This window comes from Pyxicephalus adspersus, chromosome 8, assembly GCF_032062135.1.
Source record: "Pyxicephalus adspersus chromosome 8, UCB_Pads_2.0, whole genome shotgun sequence".
Classification (NCBI taxonomy): Eukaryota; Metazoa; Chordata; class Amphibia; order Anura; family Pyxicephalidae; genus Pyxicephalus; species Pyxicephalus adspersus.
The window spans coordinates 17,423,508-17,448,572 of record NC_092865.1 but is presented as its reverse complement, the minus strand read 5'-3'; the positions used below and the strand labels follow the sequence as shown (position 1 = coordinate 17,448,572).

General features: G+C 38.3%; 1 protein-coding gene across 2 annotated transcripts in view; it reads left to right on the top strand.

Moving 5' to 3' along the window:
* AGBL4 (AGBL carboxypeptidase 4) overlaps positions 1–25,065 on the top strand; it is a 917,984-nt gene that overhangs the window by 97,968 nt on the left and 794,951 nt on the right. For both annotated transcript variants that reach the window (XM_072419611.1, XM_072419609.1), the window contains exon 3: positions 8,865–8,989. In XM_072419611.1, the coding sequence (XP_072275712.1) occupies positions 8,865–8,989 (125 nt within the window). The remainder of the gene's footprint in view (positions 1–8,864; positions 8,990–25,065) is intronic.

The window sequence follows — 25,065 nt, the reverse complement described above, 5'->3', positions numbered from 1 at the left end:
GGATAGCTATAAGAAGCTTTTGCAACCCCAAAGTCATTTATTGCACCCTTAATGTCCCCTTTCTTCAATGCATGTAACCAAAATGGCAAAGTGTCAAGAAATATCCTAATTTTCGTCAACATTTGGTGAAAATGAGGACTTTTAATTTTACTAATCCCTAGCTGCCATTGCTATTTTTTTCTGATTTATACCTTCTAAATTATAGCATGCTAAAGTTGATTGCGTACAGAAAGAGGATAACATAGATGCTTGACAGGTAAAGCAGGAGGATGCCAAAAGAGAGTTCAATTATTTTTTTTTTTCATAGGGGGTTGAAATTTTTCTAAAATTATAATAGCATTGTGTTATGAGATCATTTCGTTAAAATAGTACTTTGTGAATTCATTTAAATAACAGAAATGGAAAGCTCTGGAAAAGACTGCCTTAGTGATATCTAGCAGGAAAGCCAGCACATAGTAAGGTATCATTACGGAGCATTTAGTAGCATATAGTTCGCATCTCACAATGAACCATATGGGCTTTCAAATTCTTACAGCATACATTATTTATCAAGCCTAAGGATCCATTTTAACCCCATTACTTTGAAGCTTCCTGTTTTTTCAACTCTACTACTTTCCATTTAGGATAATGGATAGTGGCCTGTTGATAAGGGGGCTCTAATGGCTTACTAAGGCTGTGTGTGTGATCTCATCGGACTCATTGGGGAATGAAGCTAGCATCAGCACAACCGCAAAAAGCAATTACTGGAGCTTAGCTATCAATATGCAAACCTCCTTTAATCGGTACGTTCTATGGCCTGCGATCAAAGCCTAACAATAATATTGTTTGCAAATTGCAACATTAAACTTTTTTTATTTTTATTTATCCCAAAGTGGTTTTAATCTAATAGATTATGAACTCTGCCATTAAAGCCGGTACAGTGAAAGACTTCATGTGCTGCTGCTTTGTGCACATCAAAGAACCCTGCTAAAAAGTCAGACATTATCTCCCCCCTATTACACCATCCAAATGCAGGTGGAACCCATGGATCTGCCATAAAGAGGATCTGCCATTTAGTAACAGACAAAAAACAATTGAAAGTCAGAAGGGCAGGAACTTTTTGATTTTAAAGTGTAACATTTTCTGCAGGTTTTTCGTGTTTTTAGTTTTTTAGGTACTTGTGTTGGGAGGATTTAGCCTCAACAAATGTTTCCTATTGATCATTGCCACTGGGACTGAAAGTGGAAGAAAATCTAAAATTTTTAATTGTAACCAGAATAGAAATAGAGAAAATCTTTATGTTTTAAAATGTAATTGAAGCAAAAGTTAAAACTCTTTACATAGACAATCCTGATTCAGCCTTTTAGAAACAACTGGGCCCAGATGAACAGCAGTGTTCTTCCCAGAACTTTCAGACGGATGATCATAAAGTGGGTGAGGCAAGACACAACAAATTTATTTTATGCCATAGGTTCCCAGTATCTCCTATTCTTATGTCAGTGTTCTACCCCTGCCTCATACTTTGTTCCAACTTTCTAATGCCTGCTCCCCCTAATATTGTCCTATTCTTTAATCTTATTTGTATTACCCACAATTTTCCAGTGCTGTGTATTTTGATCCAACTTCCTAGTGTTCCAATGTTTTGTAAAGAGTGTAATATTTGTAGTAGTGTCATTTACTATTATTTTTTGTACTTTTTTTATATGTATTCCCCTCTCCAAATTACTGTTTAATCAAAGTACACAAATCGGTTTTTATGATCAATGAGCCTGATTTATCAAAGCTCTCCATGGCTGGAGAAGATAGACTAGCATGGAAGAACCCTGGTACTCTGGCACATTTGCCAACTAATAGCAATAGTTTTTAAGATATTCATTACAGGTTTGCTGGATCACCTATGTTCTCCCATGATAGTTTATCTTTTCCAGTCTTTGAGACCTTTAATAAATCAGGCCTAATGTCTGAAACGAACCAGCATGTATTTGCTGCCTTCCATCCTAAATATGGGCTGTAATTGACACCTGTTTTTTCACAGAATTAATGTCACACTTTCATCTTCCTTGCTAAAGCACAGGCACCTCTCTTCTGTGCAAGCCTGCTGTCCTGAGCTAGGGCGCCCCTGCTTTTCCAGATTTAACCATTATCACCTCTTCGCCAGCCAAGCAGAAAAAAGCCTCTAAATCATCCCTGGCTATTTAGCTAGCTCAGACACAGCACTCAGCATTCATGCAATGTGTTTCCACTAGTGCCGAGCTCCCTAGCTCTGTTGAGCATTTCCTGTACACCTGTTGGCTAGCTCAGTGCTTCCCCTGTTCAGCTCCTGTGTTAACCCCCTGTTGTCCAGTCTGTTGTTTCCCAGCCAATTTCCTTGTACTGTTCCAGGGTTTCTCTCCACCTGTGGTTATCCCTGTGTCACTTGTGCCTTATTTTGCTTCCAGTTTCTCCTGTGTTCCTGCATCTGCAATGGCCCCCATGTCACTGGTGTCTATTTCCTGGATCCCTAGTATTTAATTCCTGGCTTGTGACCTGACCTTTCTTGCTTGCTGCCTGCTCTTGCCTTCCTTGACAATTCTTCTTAGTGATTTAGTGCCGAGTATTATCCTGTCCACCCTGGTGTGCCAAACGATGGTTTTGTAAGGGCATAACATAATTTTGATACATTTTTTTCAGGTTTTGATTTGGAATGTATTTTACAGTGTTTCAAAAAATGTTTGTGTATTATTATTAATATTAACTAGTATTTATAAAGCACCAACAAATTAAGCAGCACTTTACAGTGTCCATGGTCATGATACTAGCCATCCCTCCCAATCTCACAAAACTCAATCAACAATCTAATGTCCCTACCATCAGAACACAATTCAAGGACAGTTTGGAGGGAAGCCAATTAACCTAACCGCATGTTTTTGGAATGTGGGAGGAAACCTACTGAAACACGAGGAAAACCTACAAACTTCATGCAGTGTCCTGGCTGAGGTTCGAACCTGGGACCTAACACTGTAAAGGTCACGGTGCTGCTAATATAACATTTTTTAGCTTTATTCACTTTTTTAATATACTGCTATTATTATGAACACAACTGTATGTCCAGCTGTAAAGGTTTACATTTTAGCCATCCTGTTTTGTTGCCCTGTATTTCCATGTCTTTAAGAGTTCCAGGTCTTCAAGAGTTAAATCATGACCTGATTCACATCTAACATTGGCATAAAATTTTGTAGTTGGGCTATTTTGGGAAAAATAATTACATGCGAGGAACTATTCTTCAAAAAGCAACTTAATACAGATTTTTTTATTCAGTTGTGTTACTACATTCTTGGCATGATCAGAGCCAGTCACATACTGTACTTGTGAGTTTGTTATTGTCTATTACTAAACTGCTGCAATTAGCTTGCATTTAACTTGACATCGCTGAACGAAACAGATTTGATTCATATCATTTGGCAGAAATATATTTGGCTTTTCAAAACTTCATTTAATTATAATTTATCAAGTTCTAGTCATTTATTGTATGAAATCTTCTTGCTTTTACCAGGTGACTCATATGGCTTGCTAAAGGAATACAAATCTTTGGTTTAGAGTTCTTTTTGGGCATTTTGGCTTCATAGCTGTGCTGTAATTGCTTTAATAATGTAAAAAAAAAACTAATGTGTCATTACATTACAAAACATTGGCTTTTTTAAGGGTACAATTCTAGCTAATATTAAAATTTACCCTTTACACATACAAAGACTACTTGCTGGGTGTCTGTCTTACTGCCAATTATGTTGTATTATTACAGCCTACAAACTTATATTACTGCCATTTTTATGATCATGGAACAATCCCCAGACAACAAAGCTAGGCCCTGGACTCCTAATGCAACATCAGCATAGCTTGGTCAAATATAATGCACAAAAGGAAATCCCCTTCAAAGGTCATGTATAAATTAAATAATTGCCATATATCTAAACAATCAGAGGAAAATGATAGTCCTACTTCCCATAAGTGGACTCAAGTAATAAATTACTCCCATACCCATATAAAAATAAATACAAAATCAATTTTATTTCAAATATGTACTTTTAAAAACATAGGCCCTGATTTACTAAAGCTCCCCAAGGCTGGGGAAAATACACTTTAACCAGTGAAGCTGGGTGATACAGAAAGCATGGAATGGATTTCTTATTCCTTTGCTATTTGCTAGCAAATGTTTTGAATCCTGGACTAGATCCATTCCAGGTTTACTGGGTCCCCCAGCTTCACTGATGAAAGTGTATTCTCTCCAGTCTTGGGGAGCGTTAATAAATCAGGGCCCTAATGTCAACATATACAACATACAATCAATAAAAAGACTGGCTTTATCACATGGCTTTACCTCACAATTTGTGCACATATCCTATTAAAAACTGTCAAACTTATTTTCTCGCGTTCCACTGCATCAATCCAACGCAATTCACTGCATGAACCTCTTCTTCAGGGGTTTTGATAGCATAACAACAAAGCATACAAACAGATATCCAAAGCACCAAGGTGATGTTAAAATTCTGGGTCAGTCCCACACTGCATGCAAGGTAGGTATTATGGAGAGTACTGGGTTAGTGTGATTGGTATCGGGTGAAGGTAATTTCTCCAAACTTTCACTAGAACCCTTTTCCTGGGTCCAATTTTTTTGATTTGCACACACAGCCTGGTCCCACCATCCACCCAGCAAACAAGCAAGTATGGTTGAAGATACTGGTTAATAATTAAAAACACCCTCAGTTTGCAGATTGGACATTAAACAAGAGGCAGTAGGATGACAATGTCATCTCTTATTCTCATTTGTCACTTGAGATTGTCATTTTGTCATTGTGTTTACTGTATATTAAGGTAACCTGCAATTTTAGCTTCTGAATTATTTAAATTGATGTGTTTTAAGTGAGGTACTTTACAACATAATGTTATCTAACCCAAGAGGACAAGAATGCACAAAAATGGAATGACTTCATAGCATAATTGGGCATCTCATTATAAATAGGTCAGTTTCAATTTACTGTAATCATATTAGTATAAAGATTAGTCAGTAGCTTTGGATTACAGCATTTTGCATTTCCTCAGTGCCCTGTGTATTGAGTTATTGAATAGGATCAATGTTCTGCAATAATATACTCCCTAAATGACATGTTTGGTTTTTCATACTCAGCTTAAATCTTTAAGGGAATTTTGAAGGTAGAGATGTCCACACAACAACTACAACTCTGTACATAAAATGTCATCATGAATATTCACCTTATGATTAAAAGCATATGGACACTATACTAAATGATCATATCCAATGAAGTTGACTCTTAATGCTACAGAATACAAAGACATTTTAGAGAGTTTTGCACTTCCAAGTGAATCTAGCCCCTGTTTACGCTCCCCTGTCCCTATTTTGCTGGGGGCTATTCCATCTTCTTCCTTTTTTCAATCATCAATCATCTTGACCAGGCTGGGATGACATAACTACTGTGCAGGCTTACAGTAGTTCATTTGGTTCCGCCAACCACAGGGGAGGCTGGAAAAACTAGCATATCATACATGCACATGTGCAACTCGGCGATAGTTGAAAGGAATATTCAGGGAGTTGATTATGTTTTATTGCATGACAGCAACAGGTCAGAACCCACACAGGCAGAACCCCTTTCAACTTCTACACCAGGGGTGCCCACACTTTTTTTGCATGCAAGCTACTTTTAAAATGACCGAGTCAAAATGATCTACCAACAATAAAAACTTGGACTGAATAACTCCTCCGCGGTAGTGTTTACTTTGAAAGGCAGGGCTCCGCGATCTACTTGCATTGCCTTTGCGATCTACCTTTAGATCGCAGTCCACCTGTTGGGCACCCCTGGTCTATGCCTTCACCCAAATAATGAAAACTGTAGGTATGGTACAAATGGCATCATGGCTTTTTATTATGAAATGATTAATAAAGCAGTCACATCATATTATCATCACATTAATTACTATTATAACATTGCACCTATTCCAACATTACAACCCCACTAAACAACTAATTCGGTCACAGATCCTTCAAGGCATCCTATTTTTCCCCACTATCAACAGGAGATCTGCGCCCTCACTGATATACCAGGCTGCCAGACCCAATTCCACTAACTTGGGAACAATATCAATTACTATAATATCCCCACACCAATTACCAACACTTTCTGCAAAAATACAACATTTAGGAGACCTCATACCTGAAATTGTCCTCCTCACAACTCTATCATCTTCTCCACAAACTGCCCTTGAGGACTTTTAATCACCAACCCCATGGAGATGTGATAAAGAACTTACACTCCCAAGTCCCCATAACAGAGAGTGGGAATTTTGTTCCCTGCTGGCCAGACCTCTGACCTCACCCCACCTTCCTATATACCCTACTACTTTACATATAGCACACTTACTATTTACCTTCCCCCATAATAATCCAGCCTTGAACTCTCCCTGACCTTGCTACCCCACATTAAACCCTATCCTGCCCTGCTTAACTTTCCAACATAGTCATCCTGGCCCTACGCCTAGCTCCCTCCTTTCACAGACTCCTGGTCCTACTGAAGGGACTTTGCCTGAACCTTGCTGCAATAAAAACCTTGCCTGATTGTAAACTTTTCAAGTTTAAACTGTAATTCCACAAACAACAGTTTTAAGTTTAAACTGTAATTCCACAAAACAACAGTTTCAAGTTTAAACCGTAATTCCACAAAACAACAGTTGGAGGAACAACATTTACTATTATTAGGAACAATATTTACTATGTGTATTAAGCCAGCATCATAAAAACATGACTGGACCAGTCATATCTTCTCATCCAGCATCAGGACCTTACAAATGCGCTTTTGCCAGAACTGGTGCAAATTACCAATCTTGTGGAAAGCGTTACCAGAAGAGTAGAGGTTATCAAAGCTTCAAAGATGGGGTAACTCCATGATAATGTTCTTGGTTGTGAAATGTGATGTGTAATAAGCTCTTATTGGTGTAATGGTCAGAAGTCTGTAAAGGTTAGGTATATATACCAAAACAAACAAGTCAAATGCCAGGACTGTCTAACCAGAATCTTTTTTTGAGCATTAGGTTAATTAACCGCAGACAAATACCAACTAAATATAACTGAGTTTCCTTTTAAATAAAAGAGCTGCGTCCTTTTACTCATTTTTAATGTTTAGTTCTGCTGTAACATTCCTGAATATAAAACTGTGCTGGAAAATCACAATAAATTTACTTTATTTCTCGCCAGGACCCTTTTGCAAATCAACGTTACAGAATATGCCTTTATTCAATGAAATGCACATAGCCAAGGCATTAACTTCAATCACACGTTTAATGAGGATGACCAAGTGATAATTATATTTTATAGAAGCTATTTGCTGAAAATGAAAGTCAAGAATATTGGTCTGAAATAAGCCAGTTTATCAGACATAACCATTTATTCTCAGGAATGCAAAGGAAGCTGTCATATTCCTCTGGCTCTCCACATCTGATAGTACAGACTTTTATTTTAGCTTGTTTTTATTTAAAGGAGAGCTCAACTTTGTGTAAAAGTAAGCACAAATTTGTTTAGATAACACAGGTGAACATGCAGATTCTGTTTGTGACTGAGCTGCAAGAAGACCTACCACAATGTTACAGTCTTCTCCCTAGAAATGTTTTTAGGCTGGGTGGGACAAAGCTGTAGGCAGGGGGAGACCCCTGTATTATGACCCAACTTTCCAGTATCTATCCAAAATCAGCCAGGGGGTTACTGAAAAGTTCCATGCAGTGCACCCGGCTAAAAGGGGCTGGGGAGAACACTGTGATAGTTTAAATTACTTACAAAAATCTAAAACTACAAACATGTTATTATTATTAATATTATTTTTAGGTTTAATTGTGTAAATAAAGTATTAAGTATAAATGCATAATGATCTTTTGTTAGCATAGCTACATAATAGCCAGCATTGTGCGGTTTTAATATCAAACCAGTGCTTTTCCTTTTGATTATCAACAAGTTCAGAAGTGAACCAGTAAACCTTCTCCAGAGGTTTTCTTAAACTGTGGCTTATTGATCAGGGGTTCCCTGAACGCTTTTTTAGAGGTTCCTCGGGGGGAAAAGGCTGAGAAAGGCATCTCCTAAAGACACAAAACCAAAGGCTGCTTTAAAGGCTTAGTAAAGTTACTGGAAAACACACGATGGTTGTTTCCAAGCTCCTGACCCACTGTCACCTGGACAGCTAACATCTCGAGAGGATCATACTATATTTGTTTAAAGCCTACCTAAACTCAGAAACTTCATTTTACATAAAAAGGTAGACAACCCTTTTATGTAAGGCAAAAATTCTGTTTTTTTTTTTTGATTTTATTAAGTGCAACACTTTTTCAAAAAAAAAAAGGCATCCCGGGAGGCTCTTGGGTGCTTCTTCTGCACATGTCCGAGCATCTTGGGCATGTGCAGAAGGAGCCTTTTGGTGGAAAAAAAGAAATTACCGATCTCACGCATGCGCAGTGAGATCAGCGAGTTTTTTTTTCCAACCTATGTTACTCGATCTCGCGCCTGGGTTGGGTGACGTAGGAAGAAGAAGAGAAGATAGTGGCGCCAGGTGCGCCGTCTTACGGACGGATGCCGGGACGACACTGGACCTGACGAAAGAGACCTCTGGCTGGACCTGCGTGATTGAAGGTGTTTTTTTTATGCAGTTTTGGGTTTAGTTCCTCTTTAACCTGTTTTCTCTCAAAAACACAAACTCTTTCTAGCTTCCGAAAGCCCTATTTTTTATGGAAAGAATAAAATGGAATAACTGCAAGGGTAAATGGTAACTACGTAAACATTGTCATCTTTTTGTTGTAGCAGTTTTCAGGGGAATGATGTGTTCTATTTGGCCTTATGTTTTTTTTTCCTACAATAGGCAATCTGGGCCGAGTGGACTACATTACAGAGTTTGAATATGATCTGTTTATCAGACCTGATACATGCAACCCTCGCTTTCGTGTCTGGTTTAATTTCACGGTGGAGAATGTAAAGCAGTATCAGGTAAGACAAATCTTTAAATACAAGTTACATGGGTAGTTTTGTGATCACTTTGTTGCAGTATTATTTTTGTGGTACTGCGCAGAACAAGTCAGAACGTGGTACTTTTTGTAGAGGGTTGCATGGGTTATGCTAAGTTTTGCTCCGTTATAGTGAAGCTCTAGCTTTGTCTACAGCTGGACTTCAGACAAAAAGCTGAATACACACATTTATGAATGACTGTAATATTTGTATGAAACAAAACAGCCAGGTCCTGCAATCTTTCAGGCCTCTTGGTAGTGCACTGCAGCATAGCACGTTTATGGATTAATGCCTGCCTGTGACTGCAGAAAGAATGAAAACCAACATGCTCATGGAACTTTTTTTCTGCTCTATTCTGCTCATTAACATTGCAGAGGACTCTGATTGGCCTTTATGGTACAGGGCATAACACAAGATTTAAAATAAGAGATGTTTGGATAATTTTGCCAGGAAAATATGCATTCAATGATAAGTAAAATAATCCAAACTAGTTGTTTATATATATTTGCTTGAGTTTACATACCTTTTCTTTTCTTTCTAATATTTACAGGAAGTTTAGCTTTCTACCAGATTCTATTTAATTCTAAATTGTCATCTATTTAAACAAAAGCATATAAAAAATGCAAATAAAAAAACAGACCATCTAAAAAGCCAAGAGGCATCATTGGAATGCAGTGATACTTTCTTACTTTTGTTGCAGCCAACAAAACTACTCTTGAAACTACACAGCAGTTGAGCAATACAACATGGTTTAGAAGGATCCACACATGAGAACTGGGTCAAGCCCAAATGTTGTTCTTATAAAGCAAATTGTTTATAACAAATAATATGTGTGATGTTCATTATTAATTATTCGGTGGGTTGAAAAAATTGCTACTTCATTTCTTAACTTATTATCTGCAATATTGGTATATAGGAAATCTTGGAAATCCTGGAAAGATTGACTGATTTTTGTCAGACAAATTTTTGTCCTTCTGGAGACAAATGCATTGTTAAAGTAATATTGTAGTTTTTGGAAGAAGTAAAAGATATGCAATTTTAAATACACGTGAAATGATTCTCACCCAATTTGAACAGTTGGGGTCGCCTCAGGTGAGAGTCCGACACGTACAACGATCACCCGATGTCAGGATGGTTCCATGAACAACTGCTATAATATAAAGGGAGAAGAGAACAACAGGATGCCGCTCGCTCGTTCTCCCCCTTCCCTTCTCTATAGAATAGAATGGCCTTCATTCACCCGTCACACTTTTGTCCTTTCCAGTGATGAAAATTGCAGGTGTGTAAACATCCTAGGTTTTACAATTATTCATTATCTAACATGCATACCCTTAACATGAGAACAATATATTCAATACTGGGTCCCCTTGTATAGGTGAAGCAGCATATCCCAGCACTATTCATTTCCTATGGTCCTTCATTGCACCAATGTGGCTCTCTGTCCATGTCAAATGATATAATTTACTGTGCATCTGATGCTTCGGAGAACGTTCCAGGAAATGCTAGGCCATGTGAAAATGAAAAACACTTCAGGGAAAAAATATTTATGGAGATTATTCGCTGTGGAGATGATACGAGCTCTAGTAAACAAATCTATGAGAATGCATTCATACATTTTTATCAGCAGATTGTGTATGACATTATCTCAAAATAAACAAAGAACAAAGGTGGTTTTACTAGAGCTAGGGAGACCATCTTCATCGGTGGAGCCCTAGGACACAATATTTGATTGTATGCAAATGGTAGAATTCTTCCTACAGGAGGTTAAGTCACCTTCTTGTATACAAATTAATTGATACATCTAGGTTGTATTCATTTATTACATGTTTATGCTCATGTTGATAAAACCATGCACACAAAAATACATTCTCTGTAAATATAAAATAGTTGATCACTCAGGTATGTACCACATGTGTTTCATACTGTGCATGAATAATTATGTTTTTATTTTAATCATGAACCATGAATCGTTTAACCATGTGTGATATTATTTGAATCTTGGCATCTTTTGTGTATTTCTTTCAGGTATGTAAAGTAATTTAACATGAAGCAAATTCTGCCTTATGTAATAGTGTAGCAGTTTCCCCTGATACAAACCAGTCACTGTTGCTAGTAGGAGGACCTGGTGTATTTTACCCACAGCTTTGCTATAAGTGCAACAAGATGATGATTTTTCCACTAATTTTACACAGTAGAGACAAGGTTTGGAAAGATATTTTATAGTGCAAGGATAGTTATATTATTTATGGCTAATAAAAGTGATCCCCAGCCAAGAAAACATTTTTCCTCCATCCCTCTCCAACAGATTGCTGGGGAGAAAAAAGGCTACAAGTGTCCCTCTTACTTACTGAAATCTGCATTCACCAGTATCATATCTTTTCTTTTCCTGTAGTACAACTGGAACAGTTCATCTTTGAGTGTTTTTATTACTTCCTATGTGAGGTGTGCTCTTTCGTTTGGCCAGTGACAGAAGACAGTAGGAATTCTGAAGCGCAATGGATCCTACTCTGGTAAATAGACCAAGATATTTAGGAGAGTATTTGCTTACAAGCTTAGGAAATTAAATCAACATGATAATAAATGAATAAAAAAAACGTTTCTGTTTTCATTATGTAACATCTTCAAACATTGCCATAACTACTGTGGCAGCAATACTGACAGCAGCAACATGTAACAAACTTATGGTGGCAAAAAGAGACAAGATTTGCTTCAGAACACGACTTGATTCAGCATAATGCCAGCTTGGTAGTAAAGTTAGAAATAAAAGTAGTAGTAGAATACAAAAGGATGGTTACCAAAGTGAAAAGTAGTATTTTATTTAAAAAGCAAACTATTGCTTGTAATACGCTGTGCTTGATCAAACTAAATGCCTTCCCATGAGAGGCAAACAAGCAAGGTCTGTTTTTTTTAAAGTGCCTCCTCACTCATTACAGTAACCAATACTGTGTTGAAACAATTAGTATTATTGGGAGGTTCAGGTCGACCTTCTGATTTGAGCCCAAACACTAACCATAAACCCATAAAATCCCTTATTCTGAAGAACTCCAACAAACAGATATTTAAAGGAGTACCAGACCACCATCCACAATTTATTATCCAACAGCAACAAACCTCAAGGTGTTTGGGGGGCCACAAAGAGCTCCCCCATTCTTCATGGCTCAATAATAATGTATAGACAGTAAAGCTGGTGAACTCTGAACAGAGACACACCAGAATATCAGCAGGATGGACTTCGGAAGACAACAGCCCCGAAGCTTGCAGCTTCCAAAACAGTTCATACCCTGATTTACTTCAACTCCAGGATCTAGTATGTAAATGTAAATAAAGTTAAAACAGGGTAAATATATGTATATGTGCAGGTATAGCAATTTAGGACTGTTAACATTCTAATATAAGCCCAATGGTGACCAGTTCTCTTTAATACATGCACTCTGATGAGGTCTTTGTGGACGGCTATAGTTTCATCTCTTCATTCTACAAAGGCTATATTTTTTTTTGTTCACATTGCAACTTTAAAACGTATGCCCATTTTTGACTATTGTCATGTTGCTTGGCAACCTTTAAACTAAACCTCTATGGGGTGACAAAGCGCTTAACACAATTCCTTGCTTTTTTCTACTAGATCAGGTTACAATGCACCAATCGTATTCACTAGGAAGCATTGTTAGTTGAAAAGCTGTAAAATACTTATTATGAGAGAGGAGCTTAGAATTTTTTTTCCAATGTACTCTAGTAGTGGCTTACTAGTGTCATATAAATGGAAGATGTGAAAAAAAAACTTAGATAATATGTAATTGATCCATCTTTTCCAAGCTGACCCGGCAGACAGCCACTTTCAGCACTTTATCTGACAGTAAAACATATATTTAAAGTTTTCACAACAGCATTTCATGAGTGTGAGCTCTTCAGTCTTGTCATATAGAGCAACGGTTTTTTTCTGCCTATGTAATAGAATATTGGCACATTATTGAAATGCATTGTAGGCAGCATAAAGTGGTCATAGCATAAATTATATTTTTCTTGGTAAAATCACAGTGCTCTCACTGACAACGCTTTTATCTGTTTTCCTCATCAGGATGGACCCATCTTTGTTCTGCTAATATTCAGGGTCAATATTTACTTCCTGAACTGGCAAGCTACATTTGGACACTTCTGGGTTGAATAGTGTGTCTCCTGTCTGCTCAATGTGGATGTACCTGCCAGTGCAGGATGCAGTAGGGATGCAACTGCAAGCAGTTGAAACTACAGCATGTAGCTGGAGATACATTGTCCAATATACCTAAAAGTGTTATATTGAAACAGAGTCCATGGTTGCTAAGTTCATGCTATTTCTGGAAATGCCTAATACAATATAGCTCTATCCTGATTAGAACATAAAAAGCATCAGTGCTCTGCAGGTGAGTGAAAATTGGAGTTGTTGCCCCTCAGGAGAGTTAGTGATCCTATTGGGGAAACAGTTCCAAGCCTGCTATGAGCAGTGTTGTTGATCAGGTTTTTCCATCAAAGGATTTTTCATAATGGCACGTATTGCCATATTCCAAGATGACAATTCCAGGATTCATAAAATGTGAAAGAGTGGTTCAGAGTGGTTGATGCATGAAACATCTTTTTTACATGTCTGTTGGTCACCACAGGTCCAGGTCTTAACTCCATTGAGGAACTTTGAGATGTGCTAGAGAAAGCTTTACACAGTGGTCCAATTCTCCCATCATCAACTTGTCAAAAAATCATTGCAACTGTATGGAAATAAATGTTGTGAAATTGCATAAATATAGCAAAATAATATCACAACAAATGTGTAGCATAAGCAAAGCTGGTTCAACTAAATCTTAGAGTTTTATTTTGGTCAGCCCGTGTATTTTGGGTACAATTAGCATTAGCACCTGAATCTGTCATCTGTACATCAATCAGTGTGCCAATCAGGGGTGCATTGCATAATATAGCTGTGTAAGTATAAATAGGGGGGCACAGGAAATAAGTAAATTAAACCTTGGAACTGTTATCTTTGGGACAAGTAGAGTTAGCCTTCAGCTTAATACAGTGCCAAAAGAAGTTTTCAAGCAAGGGCCTTAAGGTAGGGCATCACCCTCTACACTAGGAGATCAGAACCCTAAACTACCATCACCAATCTCCTGGTGCTCAAATCTAATTTATCAGTGTACAAAATCAACTAAACCAATTTTTCCCTTCAACTATTTGCAGTATTTTTAGGCTGGATAGGAAGAAGCTGTAGGTGGGGGGGTAACCAAATTTTCCATTAACCACCCAAAAACAGCCTGGTTTCTAAAATGTTCTAGGTGGTGCTCTCAGTTAAAACAGTCTGGGGAGAACACTGCTTTTGTGTTTAATTATTAGCTAAGGTGAGTCCTGAGACCAGGCTGTATTGTGTCACACTGCTGCAGTCTACAGCCATCAACGTCCTGGCTGTTCTGTCAAGCAGAGTTGCATGAATCACAAACCTAGCTGCCCAGTTACAAATCTTTTGGCAATATGCATTTCGTGTGTATTTACCTAAATGCCTGGAGTGTAGATTTAATAAAGCTGACCACACAAGCCTGCTAAAAGCTGAAAATTGTTGTTATGATTTAGATACATATTACTATTTGCTCCTAATAAGCAATGCAGAATGGTCCACAAGCTGAATTCTTCTTTATATCTTTAAAAGTATTGTACTGCAACATTGTCTAGAAAGCTGAAATTACATTACACAAAGAACACAGTGCAAACACAATGCAAGGTTATAATGATATACTATTCTATTGAATCACTCATCACAATAGTACTATTATGGTACGTTTGTATAAGTATTATTAAGTTATGCTGTCTTTGATCTGGTTCTAGTTATTGATGAGGCATTCGATACATAGTTCTGTGTTAACATAAAAAAAAAAAACATCAAACAAAATGCTTGTGTGATTCGGGACCCTGTTTCTTATCAATCAGCCTCCCTGCTGTTCTTTAGTGTTCTCCAATCAAATGATAGAGCTTGGGAATGAATGAGAATATGTGAGAAGAAGACTGAGAGATGTTCTGGGGAGATAGCTTGTATCTGTAGAACTCAGGATATTTGCTTGTGCTTTAGTCTACATGAAAGGCACCGGCTTCACTATTTAGCCTGACTTGTGAGGTCTGTTTTTATTATATCTCTCCCTCTAATCTTTTTTTCATCTCTTGCAATTTCCGTCAAGACGAGACCTGCTTGAATTAAATCTATGCTTAGACCTCATTTAGAGTTTAACGGATCACACAGTAACTGTCTTAGTCATCTTCTTCCAATAACTCTCTCGAAACACATTTTGCTTGTATTATTTTACACTTTTTTAGTTAATTATATATATAATCTTAATATGTTAAAAAGTATTAAGTCCTGATCACTGTTTGTGTTACAGATACAGTTCTCTAGCTGCACTTTGTTCAAATATCATTTTCAAATGTTATTTTTATTATGAAAATGAATACAACCGCTGTCTTTTCCTTCCTGTCTCTATGATTTCCATAAATTTACTGAAAATGGTTTTACTATAATAAAGGAGGCGTCCAATGAAAATGTTGATGTTTTTGGAACAAAAGAGTTCTTTCAAAGGAAAAAAATTGCAGTAGGGTTTCATGTCTCCTTTACCTGAACCTTGATGTAGGGAAGTAACATGTCAATCTCAGAACTGGTGGGAAGAACAGCTGTCCTCCAACCATGGAGCTCTTTGTGCCATCAGTACAACGGGCATAGAGCATTTTTAAATGAGGCTGTACTTTTAGTTTCGGTCTGATTGATATAATGGTGGCTATGTTACAGTTTGAGGGAGACCCCACAAGGCAACGTAGCCACCCATCAGATGGAAGTACTCTTGCCAAATATTGAAGATGGCCACAAGAAGGAAATCAGTCAGCACAGTCAGCATAGTCTAACACATACTGATTAATGTCTTATGAGTTTGATAATAATTTAAGGTTGACTTTCTAAAGCAGGTTTCCAACTAAAATGCAAAGTCCATTTTTTAAATCTTGTTGACCTATAAGTGTGGAACATCATATTGCGTGGTTCAATTGCTGCAGATTTACAAACAATATCAGATGTGGCAGAGGAGCAAGGAGAAGTTGATTTTTCTAACAAAGGTTTGATTTTACCCACCAGTAAGTCAACAGTTCCGTTCTGTTCTTACAGATGGTCAAAAGCTAAAACTGATAATTATGAGTAAAGGATACAACTTACAAAATTCCAGCTTTCATACTTTTCCAGATTTTATTTAATATGCATTTAGGATTGGTGCTTAATTTAATCAGTGAAGGAAAAATATTCCACATAGAAGAATGGTTTGGCTTAGATCATTTACACTATCTTATGTTTTTGTCTATTTCCTTTTCTTTTATGTTTTTCTACTCTTTGACTCATATGGCATGTTACAGTCTCAGACCATCTCTAATTACATGTATACAGTATCAAGGATAGCCACCGTATGCTATAAATGTGCTGAAAACATGCTATATAAAACAGGGATAGCCTAAGGAACTGTTACATGAGGCTAGTGGAGGTCACTGCTGTTACCCTTTTACAAAGCAATGCTCTCACTCCTACACATAGCAGGGGTCAGGGGCTGCACAAATGGTTGCATGTGCGACTTGGGCCATAGGTTGGACAGTGGGAGTTATACCACTGCCAGAAGTGTTCTTAGAGGTAGAAAAATATGTGAATTGTTTCATTTTTTACTCAAAAGCACCCCATTTGATTTCTTTAGGAATGATGGAGAGCAAATTAAAATGTAACATCTTCATATACATTTAAATTAATAACCCCCCCCCCCCAAAAAAAAAAAAAAAAATAGAAAAATCTATGTAACCTCTAAAAAGGTATAAATATTGTTTTATAATGTCACAATATTAGTAAAAGTAACCTTTCACGTGTATGTGGCAATAACATATTCTCACATGAAAGCTCAGTTGTAAACTTGTACATGTTTCTTTTTTATTATTGTGTGGCATGGGGTAAACATACCTGATTGACATCAGCCTTACAGCCATGAAAGTGTAAAACATTACTAAGGCCTACATTTCAATTCACAGAACCACTTTTCATGAAATCTTTCATTTTTAAAAACTGTAACAAAAAATATCACTGTATATATTTTCATTCCACTGTGTTTGTCTTGACTGTAATTGTTTACTGATAATGGTTCAAAAACAAAATTATACAAAATTAAAAAAGTAAATGCTTCTATTGTGAATATATATATATATTCACACTTTAAATGGTCTATAGCAGGTATTGATAAGAGCACTTAAGGGTCTTATTATAGTGCATTGGGTAATCACTTTAAGTAAATGTCCCTTACTTCATAGGCCCATTTTATGGTACTACATACCAGTAGTTACAACTTTTAAAATTTCAAGGTACAAATTTTGAGGTACATATTACTATTAGAAATGACTTTTTATTCAATTTTGGCTTTGCAATTCACCTATAAAGCTTCCTCAGGAAAAATGTTTATTTGTTGTACAGTATATTTACTGATTCCAGGGTTTATATCACAGAAGAAGTAGTAAGAAGAACATGTCAGTGCCATGTGGAGGGGGCCATGAGAGGAAGTCTATATAACCAATGTACATCAAAGAAGACTGGGGGGCTCAAATCCTGTGTAATGTTTCTATCAGAAGTCCCAACCATCCCTATACTTCACAAGAGTATAGATACAAGTCGTCTTTGCCCACAATTGCAATTGCATATGTAGACAAATTTAGCATGCTTTATGTTTCCATTGGAGATGATCATGAGTTTCTTTTGAGCTGCTTCTTATTTTTTTAAGAGCTTTCTCTGATTTGCTTCTGACACCCTTTTGCTATGCCTTGAGCTATTTTTGAATTCTAATTGACTTGTATGAAATGAAAAAGTATCTCTAGTGCAAAGATACACTTGTGTACGTAAACTCTTATGCTTCTGAAATACCATAAAAAAGCTAACATTCTCTTTCTTTTTTGTATAAGATTTATTATTTTCTAAATTTTCAGGCTAACGTATTGAGTTTGACTTGACAAGCAGGAGAAACCCTTAAACCTATTAAATATAGCCCTGGGGGTAAAGGTACCAGATGCTGAGAACTGCTGCTTTAAAACACTGCTTCTTTTACTTTCATGCTCCTTTCCTGACTAATGAAAATATCTGTGAAACAGTGTATTGGAACAAATACAATACTAGGATTATTCCTTTCTGTCACACAATGTATAGGAACAAATATACTAGTGGTATTATTTAATAAGGAAATAACTATGTGCAGTAATCCATAGCAACCAATCAAAACTCACCTTTGTGATTTGAGTTTGGTCAAATAAAATTTGGTTGTTAGGATTGCTGTACAGCTCTGCTGTCTGTAATGGCTCATTAAATGAGCTTGTAATTATCAGTTCAGTGAACCCAAATTTACTGAAACCCGAGTAACCTTGGTAGTTTCATCCAGGCATCATTTTTACTGATAATTTAATGCACCAACGATGTTAACTTTTTTTTTTTTTTGCAAAACACGTGGCACTTTTGGCATAGTCTTTCGTAATGGCAATATAACTTTTTCACTTTTATTTTGTATATTATTTCACCTAAGGTTTATGCTTATTGTCATGACTTAGCGGGATTTATGACGATATGGTATAACGATTTAGCTGGTTGTTAGGCATAAAGGAAATTAGATTTGTATTCTAGAATTAGATTGAGTGTTAAAGTTATTTAGTTTTCTGGGTTTGCCAATATCCACCTGTTTTCATGTCTGCAAATCCCTTATGTGTGTATAAAACAAAATGGTAGTTTGTATATGTTCACATTTCTGTGTTGAATGTTTTTTTTTTTCAGAGAAAACATGGTAAAAATTATGGTAGCAAGATCCACAGTCAGAGGGTTTGTTTTTTTGTTTAACCAATGTTGAGAATAATCCTGCCAAATAACAGAACCATGTCACTGACTTGACTTCTGTCTACTAAAATTTCACATTTTACAACTGGATCATCTCCCTGCCGTTAGTTTATTATTGAATATTAAAAAAATCATAATGCTAATAAGCTCATCCCCATTAAGCTATGTTCACACGTCAGATATTTTATCACCTGAAATAAAAACGTCATGCTCGTCAGGGGCAAACATTTTGGGCACTGCAGCAGATAAATAAATGACCGATCAAGAATGACCACTGTCACTTCTATAGAGGAAAGCACAGCAGGGTGCTGCTTGATCATTCTCCCCTCTTTCCTCTCTATTGAATGGAGCGTTAGTTAATATGTGTACAATGCTTAGGTGTTCATCTGTTACTGGAAATAGTCAGATGTTTCCCTTAACAAATGTCTGATGTCCATTGGACATCTGTAAATGGTTTAGGCTATGTTGTAAGAGAGACTGTTACAGTTTTCCTGTTAATGTTCATAACAATATCTGTATGTTTGGCATTATTCAATTTGTTTTTCTTTGGTAAATGCTGGGTAATCTATTGGCAATATTTGTGATAGGGTTGCACTCCTTACAACACAAAGACCTTGTAATAGAGGAAAGGTGCTTAAAATGTTTAACCATGGATGGCACTAACCATGGATGTTCAACCATGGATGGCACTAATGCATTAGTTATTCATGAAATGTTAATGCAGTTACTGCCTTAAATTATCAGTGGAACTCATGGAAGCAGAACACAGGTCACCAACATTTACAGGATATAGTATATTCTTTCTTTATTGTAAAAGCACAACATGTTGTATGGTCACTTCCGCAAGGTAACATAACAATAAGCTATCAAGTCTACCATATGGACATCCTAATTTCCAAATAAATGGAGCTTTCACAGCTGGTTGACAACACTACTCCTAGTTATAAGGTAGTAGCATTGTGTTGTTCAACCTGCAACAGAAAGTGTGGGCAGGATAACTTTTACAAACTTTGCAAAAGATTTACAAAAAACTGTTTGCTTTAGAAAACTCTACTGCTAAACATGATGCCAAGCACACTGAAAAAAATAGATATAGGGTCATACTTCTAATCTTTTTGAAATGTCACCAAAAACATGCAGCAGTGGCCCCTGGATAGCAGGCAATCCCAATGACAGTGGTAGTACAGTTTAGAGGGGTTCTTTTTCAAATCACATTCATCTTTTTAACAATCTGTTCTATTTATAAGATTGTGATTCGATGCAAAGTAAGCCCTACTTCATTAAGAAAATCACTGCTGCTTCATTACTGGCAGCAAATAGATGATGAATTTTCCCTATTATTGTTAATTAAATTGTTTATTGTTAGACCACATTCCCTTCGAAAAAAAATCTTTTCCTTCTCCTACAATAATATCTAAAGGGAAATAAATTAGCCTTACTGCTAATGGCCGGGCATATTCATTCCGTTTTGCCTTAATTTTGAATCAATCACATGCAATGGTTTTGCCCAATCTACATGTCATAATTATTACTTCTATCTCACAGAGACAGAAAATGATCCTTTTGTCTTTATAATAAAACTAAGTGATCATCAGTAAGTGATTTGCAGTAAATGGTCTGAAAATGGGAACATTTAGAAAGTTCTGAAGTTTCCTGGAACTAAGTTGGGGCCGTAGGGCGAGCAGGCGTAGATGTTCTTCTAGTATACCAGATCATGAACATTTATATTTTTTTGCGGTGTAAAAAGGAATACTTAAACATAATAATTATATGGATGAATTCTGGGAAAGATATCTGCAAAGCCTATGCAGACTGTGGCTGTGGATGCCTGGGGTAACACAGCCATCCAGTCATCTTGTCGACGTTTAGTAAAACATTCTCAAATACATTTAAAAATTGCAAACTTTTAGTACAATATAGCCTTGTTCTTGCTTACCCATCTGCATCCTTCTCTGCTCCAGAACGCGAGTTCTCTGGGGGAATCCCTGCTGCAATGTAGACCTGGGTGGCCATCTTACCTCGTGGCGCCCAGGAGCCTTCTCTCTCTCTCTGCAAGCCTAACATCTCCATTACTCGTCTGCCTTTACAATCCAGCCTCTTCCACCGTGGTCAAGGAAAGGCGGATCAGGACCAAGTGCACTGAGAGATCTCATCCACTCCTTCTGGGAACCATATTGACCCACTTAAGCTACTCACTGTGCTAAGATTTTTTCGCTTCACCTACTTCCATCCATAAACAAGCAGTATTCAAAAGCCTAGGCATTAATTGCTCACAGCTATTCCTCAAATGTGCCCGACTTTATATTGGGATTCCCCTCCAATATTGGCTGTTAGGCATGAGCAAGTGAGTTATTAAAACTCGATCTCGCTGCAAATTCGGCCGTTCTCTCTTACCGACATTGTAAGCGAGAACGGCCGGTGTAAATTCGCCAAACAAGTTCGAATTTAAAAAAAAAAAAAATTGCCCGTGGGCTATGCTGATCAATGAATACAGCTCTGGCTTATCAGCCAGGTGACCATGGGAACTCCATTGAGAGTTTATCTGCAGTTCCACTGCGATCCCTGGGCACTAGAAGTTAATTAACTGGGGGCCATTAGCAGTAAGGCTAATTAGCTAGTGCTGGGGATCGCAAATGGGGATTCCCAGGGCTGCAAGAACGAATGCAGCCCTGAGAACCCACTACAATTTCCGGGCACTAGACGTTATTTAATCTCTAGTGCCAGGGATCGTACTGATTTCCTCGATCTTCCGAGGGTTTCGTGAAATCAGTTTGCCGAAATTTTGCGGACCCATCAGAAGTTCGGGGAAATTTTCGCAACAATGCCAGAGGCATTTTCGATTCTCGCTCATCCCTATTGGCTGTATATTTATGGGCACTGCACTCCGCCAGCACAGAGTGTAACGACTCTCCATTCCATAATTTAATGTGATCACCACCTGCACATCTCATATGGCATAAAATTCATCTTTGACCTCTGCTGATCAAGGGCTTTGTGACCGGCTAAATATCAACCTTGAATTCTATTAGAACATAGTGACCATCCCTAACTGACCTCCAACTGTACTGATTCGGAGTACCTCTAAGTGTTTGCCACTCACCTTTGCTAGATCCGGAAACTACCACTAAAGCATTCATGTGTGTATTTCCTGAACTCTGGAAAACACCATACAATTATATCTGTGCACTGGTGTTGAGATGTTGACATTACTTCACAATAATACCTATCACTACACTTTATTAAAGCCTAAAGAGCTCATCATGTGTGGTTAACCCTCCAGTGTGCGGTGCCCAGCCCCCGCTTGGTTTTTCATGTTGGTGACTACACAAGCATAGATATAGAGAAGCCCACCTTCCCACTTTTTCTTATATATCTCACGACAACTACATAAGCCCACTACCTGCATACCATGGGCTAAGGAAACCTAATAGTAAATCATCCCAGAAAAGAGAGATTGGGAACTTTTTTGCTCGCTCAAAGACCTAGAGGGAGTGGCCCAGACTCAGCACCACCCACGCTGCCATGGCAAATCTAGAATCGCCTGATTTAATGCAAGAAGAATCATCCTCTACCTCACCCTCACCTGTCAGGACAGAGAATTTTTGCGACCCTAGCCCTGCACAGGTTTCCATGGATATCTTGGACACCTGGGACATAGGTGCTTACTTAAGATCGCTACTTACCAAACCAGACTTTAAATCTTATTTTACATGCATTCAAAACTCTTTCCGCTCCAAGTTGGTTGTACTTAGATCTGATCTCGGCTCTAGAATAGAGGAAATAAAACAAGCGACTGAAGACCTCCACAGTTATGTACATAGCCACACTCACTCTAAACGAACATTCCATGCGCTTCAGCAATTATTATATCAACAAGATGATTTGGAGAATAGAAGCCGCTGCAAAAATATACGGATCCATGCCCTGCACGAATCAGTTGAGCAGAAATATCTTCACGCAGCTGCCACCGCCTTGTTTAATGACCTCCTTCAAAAGCCGAGGGACAATTTTATAGAAATAGACTGCATACATGGAACCCTTGGCCCAAAAAGCCAAGATCCTGACGGACCCAGAGACGTCATCTGTTACTTTCATTCCTAATATCTTGAGCTCATCATGCAGGAGGCCAGATCACAGGAGGAATTTACTTTCAACAACCAGCCCATACTGTTCCTGACAGACCTCTCCCACAACACCCTAGCGCTCTGTCGAACCCTAAAGCCACTGTTAGCCATGTTGAGAGACAACAACATCATATATAGATGGGGCTTTACACACACAGAGGAAGCAAATCTGCCACCTTCCGCCAATTAGGAGACCTAGCGACCTTCCTGGCCACGTTTGAATTACCTCAAGAGAATCTCCCGGATTGGCCTACCCTGCCTATACCCCTGACTCCTCCGGCGGCTTCCGAGTCGCAACAGGTGAAGAAAAAACCCAACCAAGATCAGCTGCAACGGTCTCCACAAGCACCATCATGAACACTGGATGTGACCGTCAAGTTCAGGACCCATTCCTGGTTTACAGAGACTGGTACTTACCCAACTGTCTCCTTTTTGAATAACGCTTTGATTCTAATAGGTAGTATTTAAAGCCAGAGTTTTTCTAAGAAATTGGTTCTTACTTGTACTCCTCCCCCCCAAACAGCTAACATTAGCCTAATCACCTAATGTTTCATATTCCATATAATTATTGGCCTGGCCCGGGTGGTGGGAGCCCCGCCCCGACCACCTGAGCCACCCTCTCTAAGAGAATTTGCGCAGTTGATCTGCACCTATTCTGTTTATTTTCTAATTTTGTATTGTCCGTCTCCTACTTGTTTGAAATTTGTGTTTTTAACTCCCCCCCAGCCCTTCTAGTCAGAATTACCCGTTCCTCTGTCTCAAGTTCATAAACCCTTCTACCTGAAATGGGCCCAATTAATATTGTCTTATACAATGTTAAAGAGTTAAATACCCCTGAGAAGCGTTCCATACTATTGGCTGAGTTACACAGACAAAAACGCAAAAAGCCTTTATTCAAGAGACCCACTTCCGTGGCGACAAGGTCTCGAGGCTCGGAAATAGGAGATTCTCCACAGTGTACCATAGCAGCACTGACACCTCCAAATCTAAAGGGGTCAGTATTTTGATAGCCTCTTCGGTCGCCTGGCAATTTAGGGAACAGTTGTGTTGTCAGGAGGGTAGGTTCTTATTTGTGAAAAGGACTGCTTGAAAGATGCATGGTCACCTTTGCATCCATATATCTTCTCTACTGGGCAGGCCTCATTTTTAAGTAAGACCGTGTCGCAACCCCTCCTCTCCTCATAATTAAAGCCAGATACTAAACGACCTATCTAATCACAGACTTCTAGACATATGGCTGACCCTCAAACCAAGTGGACGGGACTATACATTTTACTCCTCCCCTCACGGGTCGTACTCGAGGATTGACCATTTCTGGCTCCCACACTCTGAGCTTCATATGGTGAAATCCTGCTCTATTGGCTCGATAACTCCATATTCAGACCACGCTCCTGTCTACATTTCTGTCGACCTGTCTTACAGCTGCCCCAAATCGTGGAACTGGAGCCAAAATGAGTCTCTCCTGCAGGACGCGGCAGTTCTGGCGGATGCTAATACTGAATTGACCCATTACTTTCAGACTACTAATACTCCTGACAGTAACCCGCTACTAATCTGTGAAGCCCATAAGGTGGTCATACACAGCATATTTAATAAACATGGGACCAGAATTAAAAAGGAATGCCAAAGGAAGATAGGGGACACCTTGCGCCGAATTGCATGTCTGGTATCTTCCCACAAAACTTCTTTAGATGACACTGTGGGCAAAGAACTCCGCAGCCTCTGTAAGAAACTCTTGTTGCTTTGTCTCAATAAGGCTAAAGTTGCTCTATCTAAATGCAGGAGAATGTTCTATGACCATGGCAACAAGAGCGGCCGCATGTTAGCCAACTCTCTCTGTACACTCATCCCGTTTCTCACGGACGGCCGGAGACATAAACTCTAATATATCAAAGACATAGCCCCTGATTCATCAATAAAATCCGCACTCGCTGGAAGCGCGAAAGTACGCGCGGCCATCGATCGCGGTTTACCACGGTCCGGACTCGAGTGTGCGCGTACACTCGCCTCGCTGCCAGCCGGATTCCTGCCTTCACAATAATAAG